General features: G+C 34.4%; 1 protein-coding gene and 1 non-coding gene across 2 annotated transcripts in view; both read left to right on the top strand.

Annotated features, from left to right (window-relative positions):
• LOC125051614 (glutaredoxin domain-containing cysteine-rich protein CG31559-like) overlaps positions 1-2,074 on the top strand; it is a 58,483-nt gene extending 56,409 nt beyond the window's left edge. The window contains exon 6 of the mRNA XM_047652057.1: positions 1,703-2,074. Within this exon, the coding sequence (XP_047508013.1) occupies positions 1,703-1,879 (177 nt within the window). The 3' untranslated portion in view covers positions 1,880-2,074. The remainder of the gene's footprint in view (positions 1-1,702) is intronic.
• Positions 2,075-5,994: 3,920 nt separating this feature from the next.
• Trnal-aag lies at positions 5,995-6,076 on the top strand. The gene has a single exon. It is a non-coding gene; the product is annotated as a tRNA-Leu (tRNA).
• Positions 6,077-12,003: the final 5,927 nt, after the last annotated feature.

Genomic DNA, 12,003 nt, shown 5'->3' with positions numbered 1-12,003 from the left:
TTGAAATGTAGGCACGCAAGTAAATGACGTAGACAGGTATTTGAAATGGGTTAAATTTTATTGTTTATACCCATGTAACGCAAATAATACTTGCTCTTACCGTGAAATATTGTTTTAAAGTCGGTGATAAGCCTTCTCACATACGTTGCCGACTGAATAATCTAAGGTATCTCGGTTACCCGACGTTATAAGTGTCAAAATATAGTGCAACTAGCAGACCGGCCAAGCGTTGCTGTGGCTAAGGTTTTTGTTATATTAAATAGTAGTAAACTATTCATGGGAAACGGTAGGAGAACACCAATCAAGGGGACCACCATACTCTATTGGTGGTTATGCCATTAAATTGTAGCTTATGTGAAACTTTGGTAGGTACTTTCAACACAGCGCCATCAGATAGAATTGTGACTATTAAAAAATAAATAAATATTTTGCAATAAAATAATATTGCGGGTATAAATTGAAATGTAAGCTATCCTATCTTTTAAGTTAGATCAAACTGCACACGGTGTGCAAATTTGATTGAAATCGGTTCGGTAGTTTCGGAGTCCATAGCGGACAAACAACGTGACACGTAATTTATATATATTAAGATTAACGTGAAATATTGTTTTAAAATCACTTCTGTTACATACATCGTTGATTGCTGAATTGAATCGCGGTTTTTAAGTTTTAAAAACACTTCAGATAGCAGAGCTAGGGTACGAACTATTCCAGGGACCTCAGGAAGTAACTTAGCGCCATGATTTTGCCGTTTTTAAAAAACGAGTCTCGCCGTCTTTTTGTAAATATTTTAATATATTACTTATATGTTGTGATGTTTTTTTCTACATGTATTTATTGTTCTGTATGTAATGTAAATGTAAATTATTACCGCATTGGAGTAAAATGTAACTTATTTTGTTAAATAAAGAAATATCTGTAACGAATGAATATTACTCTCAGTGTTTCACAAATACAATAAATATTTACAGAATGTATAACTATTAATTCAAATCTAGTCTCAAATTACAGTTTCTGTTAGTACTTCAATATCAATCACTATTCAATCTGGACATATTCAAAACGACCTTTGTCAGTACAAACAGAACGTATTATTTTACGGTCAAACGCAAACAAAATACCTGCTCGTATTGAAATCCATGTTCAAATATTTTGTTGTAAAACATGTTTGAGTTTAACAAAGCGTTAATGTTATTTTTAATTAGCACTCTCATATTAATTTCTAAAACGATTCGCAATAGAAGGCTTGTTGAACTTGACTGCTAAGACGGAAATTAACATATGTGATTTACGGATATGAGAGAGCAGTGTTGGTTGTAGTGGCTTCAGCGTGCGACTCACAATAGGTCGTAGGTTGGACCCCCGGCTTTGCACCAAACATTGTGAGTCGACGGCGTTTGTGAGGCACAGGAGGCTGATCACCTACTTGCCTATTAGGTTGACAAATTATCATGAAAAAGATTCAGAAATCTGAGCCCCAGACCTAAAAAGGTGCCACTGATTTGTTTTTAATTTACGCATAAAGTAGTGCTAATGATCAGACAAGACTCTCTCTTTCAGATCTCTTTCTAAACAGACTTTTCTTTTCTACAACAAATTCTATAAAAAACTGTGTATTGGGCCTACTTGTAAAGCACACCAAAACGATTGAAAGATTTTTTAAAAACATGCCTGTGAAAAATATAAACTTTTCTCATTCCAGAGTCCAGACGCCTGCAACACCTGCCAAATGTGCGGTGGCTTCCGCCTTCTCCCGTGCCGCATCTGCAAGGGATCCAAGAAAAGCCTACACAGAAACCACTTTACAGCCGAATTCGTCGCTTTAAAGTGTATGAATTGTGACGAAGTCGGCTTAGTACGGTGCGAAGCGTGTTCTTGATGCGTGTGCGCTGAAATATTAAAACATTTCTGCTCCAAGTTTGCTATTCCTATGGAAAATGTGAATAGGGACATTCCATTGAAGCTTCAAATACATTTTTATACAAGTATTGATTCAATAATGCGCACACGCTCATGAAAAATATATTCTCTTAGTTTTCGTACAAGTATCTACGAGTTGCAGGGATACCTTTATCCATTTCATTAGAAATTTAATCCCTGCACATGTAGCTCTGTGTAACTCTCAATAACAAAGTTGATATGTCATTATAAATACTGACCATAGATGGCGCTTTGCATAATAAATACGCTGTCCAATTATTTATGTACCAGCCTTCGTGTAAGTTAATTGTCGCTATGTAGAAGGTTGTGATATTAAATAAGCGTTGAACAAGAAACATGCGTTTTACATGTAGGCTCTATCGTCACAAATGTTACAAAGAAGTAAGTTAATGCAAATAAATGCCATAATTTAGTTGCAATACTTTACAATTGTTATTTTTTATAGTTTTAAAATCAATTCAAAGAGATTTATGTATAGCACTCGGAATATTGTCTTAAAACTAACACTTATTCTATTAAAACATCTTCGATTTCAGTTTTGTATGCTATTCTTTATGTTATTCTATAGGCTATATTTAATTCTCTTTGACCTTAGTGAAATAAATTGGTAATTGATTATTTTAAGAAGATTCGTTTCATCGATTTTAATTACACGAGATAGCAACAGATGGCGCTATTATAAACCGTGTAATCTATTGAATTTTTTTATTAAAACTTTACAAACTGATAATGATTTGTTGAAGTTATATGTGATAAATTAATTTTCATAAGCGCATTGAAATAAGCTTATTAAATAATAATTAAAATGAATTTATATGTACAGCTTTGTAAAATATTGTTTGCAATTTATTTTATAAAATCGCTGTGCTCAATTTGATTTGTAATTCTCAAAACTTAATAATTAAGTTACAAGAATTGATAGTCGATTCTGTTTTATAGCTTTCTATCAAATATATAGTTTTGTAATAAATAATTTTTAAAATATACGTCTGTTATTGGTGCTTCTACCTACCTACTACTCATTTTATTTTAATTTATTTATTCGTACTTGAAGACCTTAATCTCAAAAATTTCAAGACATAAACCATTTTTAATGTTAACATTGCTGAAGACGAGATTGTGATTTAAAATACGGATTGAAATACGGCCCGTAGTCTATAGAATAGAGACTCGACTAAAACCTTATTTTAAGCGTCAAACCTAAGCTCATTTATATTATACGGGGAACGTGTAAGGCAGTTTCAGCTGTAGGTATCTATGCGTAGTTTTCTGGAATATTCGATTCTGAATCGATAACTTCGATTTGGACAATTTGGACTTCAAAACAACCAGTGAAATGTGGCCCGCCCCACATATACTACTTGTAACCTTATACCATCACACCAATAGCACAGTACATGAAAATATTTTTCATATAAAATTTCCGTAAACGCCTGTTGCACAAAACGTATGCATACTATAGACGTCTGGGAAACGGAAGCACACACTGAAGTTTCAGGGTCTGGTTCACGCACACCAACACAGAGCTGCAGGTAGGTCGCCAATGACGTCACGCTTCAGAAGTTCAATATCACTCGGATGTGCTCTTCTTACACTAGGCTACTATCTCCATCTCTTTCGTAGCGGGCTCGCCGTCTGGGCCAGGGACTGCATACTGTGAGTGTGTGCGTATCCTTTGAAATTGTTACGGGTTAAACTTTTGCCGTTATTTATTCTTGTTGTCTGATTAAATATGGCTGGATTCAAGCCAGTTACTTAGAGATAAATACAAAATATAAAAACGTCTGTAAAAGTAAAAATACAATTAGAATATTGTAAGCCGAAGCGAGTTTAGTTCAATATTATAATAATTAATTTATCTTCAGGCGTTAAATTTTGTTCAGCATTTTTATAGAAAAGTATATTTAATTTATAAGGAACCATTACCAAATGTTTTGCATGGATTTATTTATTTATTTCGTATTCCTACAGCTAGCATAAATTATATACTACAAAAAACAACTAAACATATAGCCAAAGATGGAATATTCAAAAAGCTTCAAATATTTTTAACTAAACGAAAAAATTAATAATAATAATTAAATGCGTAATGATCCGGCTGTGCAGTGTGATGGTGTGAAAGTAAGGGTCTGTATGTGTGACGAATTATCAATCCTTAATTGATAATTTAACTTTAAACCACTTAAATGCTTTATACAGCTCGAAGTAAGAAGTAGACATGGTGAGAAATTGGCTGTGCCAAAAATCAATCTGGAACTGTTTAGGAAAAACACCTTTTGTATGGCAATTAAGGTAAACCTTAATTGTAAACAATAATTTACCAAAATAATTAAAAGATCTTCCGTCTAGAGTCTTCGACTTGGTGATTACTTTTGGAAAAAAAAATACTATTCAATAAATGATTTGCGTGAGACACTGTAGTTGATATAAATTTAATAAATTATGATATGATATGTACAACACAAATAATATAAGAATTGACCAATTCATATGACTAATACTGTTTGTAATTAAAGGAATTTTTCCTTTAAAGACAAATTTGCGCGCCATTGTGTGTGGCAGAATATGCGAACTTACAATTGTACCACCTTACACATTTGAATATGTTCTTGAAACAATTGATTACTATTATTGATGGTATGCTATTCATGTGACTTGTACACTTATGAACGAAAACCTAAACCATGAATAACTTAGAAGAGAACTACTAAGTAACACTCCAGCACTGTTTGTAATCGACAATTAATATGCAATTAATTATTATTTTATTGTTTTTTTAAGTAACATGAGGCAAACGGGCAAGAGGATCACCTGATGTATTGACACCATTGCTAGAAGGGGCTCGCAAATGCGTTGCCGGCCTATTAATAATAAAAATTGTTATCGAGTGCAATAAAAATAATCGCTAAATTATAAGATAGTGTTTGTATGTTTTGTCAGTATTTTTGTTCTAAAACTAATCCATGAGCTGTGTATTATGTAGTTCTCAGAGTTGTCATATAACGAAAATGTAGTGTCAACGAAAAGGTACTCCAATATCACTCATGTCACATGCAAAGTGTTTTTGCTGATGAGTGACGAGCCCAATTTCAGTACAATATATGTAGAACTTCTCTTTCATAAAAGGTAAACATTGTATCCTAAAGGACTCTCATTCTAACACACTTCTCTAACTTATCATTCAAATGTTATTTTGAAAGTACTTGGTAACAGCTTACTTTGTTTTTAGTCGATTTAGACTACCAATTCGTAAATTTTCAGAAATAGTTACGTTTTGCAAATGTATTGTAAAATCTTGACTGTCTCTTTACTGCGTAATTTGATTATAGGAGATTACAAATAGGAGTGAAAAGTGTTGGCCTAGTGGTCTTAGCGTGCGACTCTTATTCCTGAGGTCGTAGGTTCGATCCCCGGCTGTGCACCCATGGAATCTCTGTCCACAGCAATTAAAATTTGCTCGAACGGTGTAGGAAAACATAGTGAGGAAGGACTGGCTTGCCATAGACCAAAAAAGTCGCCTGCTGTATTACCTACTTGTGTATAAGTTTGAGAAACACAAACAGAAATCTGAGACCTAAAAAGGTTGTAGCGCCACTGATTTATTTTTACTGATATAGTAGTGCTAATGATCACCGAAAAGATCCTCTCTGTCTGATCTCTACACTTCTCTGATCTCTTTCTGATGTTAAATCTTCTCAGATCTCTAAACAACGTTAAAATATTCATTACGATTCAGGCCAAAGGTTAATTCAACGACGTTGGTTTCACCAGAGTTTCCATTATTAGTTTTTGCTCGTCAATTGTGTCTTGTATATTTCGTATACTTAGTTTATATATTTTGAATAGTTTTTAGAAAATGGCGATGTACGTTATTTCCGCTTCTTCTGTTTGTATGTATTTTTAATTTTTTAGTGTAAGAAAGTAAGTCATACTTTGGACCAAGTCTATAAACTATAAACAAGTTTACGAAGTATTATATGTGTTTGTTTAATTTTAGCTGTTATATAATGTCTGTATAGGTAACTATTTATGTATTTCGAACAAGCGCATCAAGGTAGCGTGGCCGAGCGGTCTAAGGCGCTGGTTTAAGGCACCAGTCTCTTCGGAGGCGTGGGTTCGAATCCCACCGCTGCCAGATATCTTTTATATTTTTCTTTTTCAGAATTCTTTTAGATTCTCATATCGTATAGCGTAAATTTTTTATTGTTAATTGACAAGTTTTTAACATCAAAAAATCCGAAGGTGGAGAGGGAATTTCGAAGTGTAACGTTTTTCTATAATATGCATGTATCTTTATGGTTTTTCTCTAATCAATATTATTCAAAATAGTTGAATTGTGCAAGCGTGTATATTAATATAGAAAGTAGGTCAAATAAAATCAGTCTAAATGTAAACACGTGTTCGTAACAGCCTGAAATAATGGCTGAACGCGGTCAAACAATAAAAATTGTAATTCTCTCAGAAACCCAATTGTAATTGCCAATTACTCTCATATTTTAATTTGACTTTAACATCTGCTATTTAAAAACATATAGTTGCAAGTTTGACATTTATATGAAGACGAAATTTATATAAGAAAATATACGAGTACCAACCTTTTTAAATAAATTTTAAGTCTTGAAAAAGTGTGATTGAGAAAATTCAGAACATAATTCGTAATTTAATGAAAAATAAATTTCTTACTCTAAATAGAACGCGTAAAGTACGCGTTGTTCCGGTTAATTTGTTTATTTTCGTCTAAATTATTTCAAATACAATAGAATTAAAATAGAATAGAATTTGGCGCTAACCAAACATCACTTTTTATTATTTGTTAACCTTATATAATATATCCCACGACGCCATAAAACCCTTTATGGCATCAGATTTAAGCACTCACAATCTTAATTAAAAATATCATTATATATTTTTTTAAATTCAGAATTTTAAATACGTTGAATATACAACTTATATTTGTATTGTTACTTAATTTTACTAGTGGGAGTGCCATGCTGTTGCCTTCGGGCTTCAGCTAAATAGGCAGACACGACCGGGGCAGTACCACTGTCTCTCAGAAAACCGCGAATAAAAACCACCCATATCACCACGATGTCCAACTGAGTGTTTTAAGGCAGTTTTTGCTGCACCACCACTATGTAGAACAAGTTGCCCACCGATGTATTTCCGAACAAATTCGACTTAGGAAACAAGAAAAGAGCGTACCAATTCTTAAAAAGCTGGCAATGCACTTGCGAGCCCATTAGCAATCTGTGTCTATGAGCGGCGGTATCACTTCGCCAAACTCCAAAAAAATACATTGTTTCTTTCCATTTTTCGTCAACTTGAAGTAGGGCGATGGAAAAAAATATAGTGGAGTTGAGTAGTTTATGTATCAATTTTGAAAGATCGATACACGATTTAAATATCTTCGCTCGATAGAAAAAAAAATCCAAACTAGCCAATTTTTTACACTTTGAATTCATTTTATGACGAAAATGTATATAACATGATTTTGAAATTTACTCGATATATTATATCGCAAGCCAAGTAATCCATTTCAGAAAAAAATTTGATAAAATTACATTAATTTAATGTTTTACATAACTAATTGTTATTACGGGTCGGCGCGCCTCAGTGCTCCAGCTCTCCACTGCGCCCCGCAGTCCACCCGAGACACTGACACAGCAATTCGTGCTAGACCCTACGTCTTAAAATCATGTGAGCTTTCTGGCTGTTTGCCCCTGAAAATGTATTTGCGCGAACCAAAGAGAGATTTTTATTTTTTTAGTATTCTTTAAAGCTATGTTACCTATATATTTCCATAATACCGACGACGCTCATTCATTATATTTAATTCTCGACAGAATGACGGATCGAGGACAGAGGCAGCTGTAAGTGTCAAAAGAACCTGCCACATGAGCGATAGTCTTATCACATTTTGTATTTCAAACAAACTTTTCTTCTTGTAAAGTCTTGAAAATAATATTATTCACTAAATAACACGCTGTAATCAGTTCTTTGATTTTATTAATATTTTTGAGCTGACAATTTAACACTTAACAGTAGACAATCTATTATATAAAATTCTTGTGTCACAATGTTCGTTGCCATACTCCTCCGAAGCGGCTCGACCGATTCCTATGAAATTTTTTATGCACATTCAGTAAGTCTGAGAATCGGACCACATCTATTTTTCATCCCCCTAAATGTTAAGGACCCCTAAATTTTTATTATTGTAGATAGTTATTTTTATTGAACTAAACAAATGTTTCCTAGAAATAATATTACATGGCAAAACAAACGTTTGCCGGGTCAGCTAGTATTTTAATAATAATTTCAATTAAAAAGGGCAGCCTGTGCTGCTCGTTAGTTGACGAATGCTGAATGTCCCAATTGTGGACGCCCGGAGGGGGATTCTCCACAGCGTACCATACTTCCGCTGTGGAGAATCCCCATCCGGGTACCCTGGGGTAATCTGTTCAAAGTGAAGTGAGTGAAGTGAAGCGTCACCTTCATACTTATCAGGGTGCGGGGCCTATCCCTCCAACGAGTATGACACGCAGTTTTTGGCACTAGCGATTCTATTTTTAGTTTCAAATTTTAAATGTGTACACTTTTAAAGCAGGTTAAAATAACATAGGTTTCATGATTTTAATTAAACCTGAATCTATTGAACCGAAATCATACAGTAACAAGATAAATTGGTGACGTCGTTAGCTGCGATGGACATCTGCATACGACACGCCATGAATTGAGATGAATGCCTGAGCAGAATATACGCGAAATTTTATTGGACATGCGGAAGCAGAATATTTGATCAGGATGAAAAGGTTTCAAGGAATTATAAGATATATTTGGGCTATTTTTAAAATCATTTTATTCTATAGTCACCTCATAATAAGATATAAAGCTTGTTCGATCCCGGCTGTGGACCAACGACTATCTTTCTATGTGCGCATTTAACATTCGCTCGAAGGGTGAAGGAAAACATCGTTTAGAAACCGGCTTACACCCAAAAAGCGTGTGTCAGGCACAGGAGGCTGATCACCTACTAATACTCGGAACAAACGCAGGCTGCAATTTCCCAGTACTAGACTATCTAAAGTACTCCCCCCTGGACCGCGGAAGCGTTTAGACGTGTGCATTCTATTTGTTTTATAACTTAAAAATCAAATTAAAAATAAATTCCGTGCGAATAAATTAAGGTGTGTACCAGGAGCGCATGAGTTGCGTTGCAGTAAGTGCATCTGTGCGAACGGGACAACACTTGTGAGACAGCTTAAGTTGTACGCTCCGTCTGCGCGCATCATCGATACGCAAGCTTTGTAAGTTGCCGTAATTCATAAGCGATAGCGGGTAGCGGATATTTATAGGGGGCTGGTCCAAGTTTATTTTTTCGTGTACTCTGGTGTCATCTTTTGTCAGAAATATGCCTCTTAAGCGCACACCTCCCAGCACCCCCACTCCCGAAGACTTAAAGGAAGCTAGGTTGAACGCGCCGAAAGCTTCTTTTTCGGGCTCCGCGCCAGATTTATCTAATGAGGAGCGAAGCAATGTAACTATGAGGCGCAAGCAGGATGAGTCCTATATTAAAAAATTCATAACCGAAATTAAGGATATGCTTGCTAAAGCAAACTCTCAAAATGAAAGTAAATTCACCTCCTTGCAATCCTCCATGAGAGAAATCTTGACACAAAATACAGAAATAAAAGACTCCATTGCTTTTGTCTCTAAGCAGTACGAAGATATGAAAGCTAAATACGAGAAGTTGGAAAAACAGAGGAATGAAGATCGTCTGTATATTGATCAGCTTGAAAAGAAAATCGAGTCGCTGGAACGAACGTCTGCCTCAACTAAACTTGAACTAAGAAATATTCCTAAGATTACCGGTGAAAATAAGGATAGTTTATGTAAAATTGCTTCAAAAGCTGCAGATGTTATTGATTTTCACATACAGAAACAGGATATTAAGGATATTTATCGTACAAAAAGTAAAACTGGACATGGAGCAATTATTGTGGAATTGGGCAGCGTTATATTGAAAGATGGTATTATTGAAAAGGCACGCAAATTTAACAAAATGAATTCTGCTAACAAATTGAACACGGCACACTTAAGTTTGGAAGGACCAGCAAAGCCATTTTTTATTTCAGAATGTCTATCACCCTGCGGAAAACGATTAAATTATCTGGCTCGTGCATTTGCTCAGGAAAATGGATATAAATTCTGCTGGACCTCATTTGGAAGAACCTACCTGAGACAAGATGAAGGTAAACGGCATATTAGAATTGATAGTGAGGGTGATTTAAATAAACTTCGTCTAAAACAATGACTTTTTGAGGCCCCCAGGAAACTCCGCCGGCCTACGATAACTTTCCTGTTTGTGAAAATCCGGCACTTAATTATTGTTTTTATAGATATTATTTTATTTTTTTATATATTATATTATTGTTTTACTTTATATACATACTTATACTCTGTTCATTGTATTGTATTTTACATAACTAAAAAATTATACATTCTTAGTCTAGTGATCATGTTGAAATCGAGATCTTATCTTTGTAAAAATGTCAGCATTTCTCAGACACGAGTAGCTGCGACAAAAAGCTTAATATTTTACAAATGGCTAGATTTATTGATAATATAAATAATGATATTGATAATATAACAGTGGCAACTGCCTACAGTTGTGATATAAATAATTGTAATGATTTAGTTAAAAAATCAGGAAACTCCCTAAAAATTATAACACAAAATATCCGTAGCGTTTACAAAAATATTGATGCATTCTTGGCCCATATAGCTCGTCTGTACTTTGATCCAGATATAATAATTTTAACTGAATGCTGGTTAAACGATAATAAACCCATACCCAGTCTCAAGGATTATAATTCTTATTTCACAAAAAAATGCTTAAATCAAAATGACGGTATTATAATTTATGCTAAACAAAATATAAATTGCGAAATTGAAGAACCTAATCCTAAAGATGCTAACTTTCTGCTAGCTAAAATAGTACCAGATATTGTACTTTTAGCTATTTATAGATCACCATCCTTTTACTACACTGAGCGCTTTTTGAATGCTTTGAATGATATTGTTAAATCTATAAAATCTAAGAATATATTTTTAATAGGTGATATAAATATCGATATAAAACCTGGAAACGGTGACAGAAACAGTAACTCTTACTTAAATTTAACCAGCGAATTGGGTTTTCTGCCAGGCCACACATATCCAACACGATTAAGCAATTGTCTCGATCATGTAATGGTTAAAACTGTTTTACAAACTAGTGTTATAGTTATAAATTCCACCGTAACTGATCACGACTCTATTCTAATAAATCTATCCCTTAACAGTAAACGGACTAATACTCAGTGCCCTTCCATTGTTGAAAGAGTAAATTTTAGTGAAGCTATAAAATATGTTGAATTGGCTGATTTTACTTTTATGACTAACAAGCAAGACGCCGAGTCTGCTGCGACTCGATTTGTTGAAATTCTGTCATCTGCTATTAAAGCTAACACTGAAAAAGTCCGTGTACCCAGGCGCAAAAAATCTCTTAAGCCCTGGATGACTCCGGGCCTACTTCGCTGTATCCGTCACCGGGATAAACTGCATCTTAATTTAAAAAGGGACCCCCAAAATGAAATTCTTAAAATAACCTATAAAAGGTACAGGAATTTTTGTTGCTCATTACTTAGAAAATTGAAGCGCGAACACGATAAATTCTTATTAAAAAGTGCAAAATCAAATAAAGAAACCTGGGCTGCAATAAAATATGTCACCGATAGTTCAAGTAAAAAATCTTCTGCCGATGAGTTAATTAGGAATTGTAACGCATTGGATGCGGTTGAGGACATAAATAGTTATTTTTCTAATGTTGGTAGAGAGCTAGCTGAAAAACTTACAGGGTGTAAGTATAACTACATATGTACAAGATCTAATTGCTTGACTAACTCCTTCGTACTAATGCCACCAGATGAGGTTGAGGTGGAATCTCTCATCTTAAGCTTAAAAAATGATTGTGCCACTGGTTGGGACTCTATACCAGCTCGATTTCTAAAAATGGTAAGACAT

Source organism: Pieris napi, chromosome 8 (assembly GCF_905475465.1).
Source record: "Pieris napi chromosome 8, ilPieNapi1.2, whole genome shotgun sequence".
Taxonomy (NCBI): domain Eukaryota; kingdom Metazoa; phylum Arthropoda; class Insecta; order Lepidoptera; family Pieridae; genus Pieris; species Pieris napi.
The sequence above is the reverse complement of the archived record's forward strand: the minus strand, read 5'-3'. Positions and strand labels throughout refer to the sequence as shown.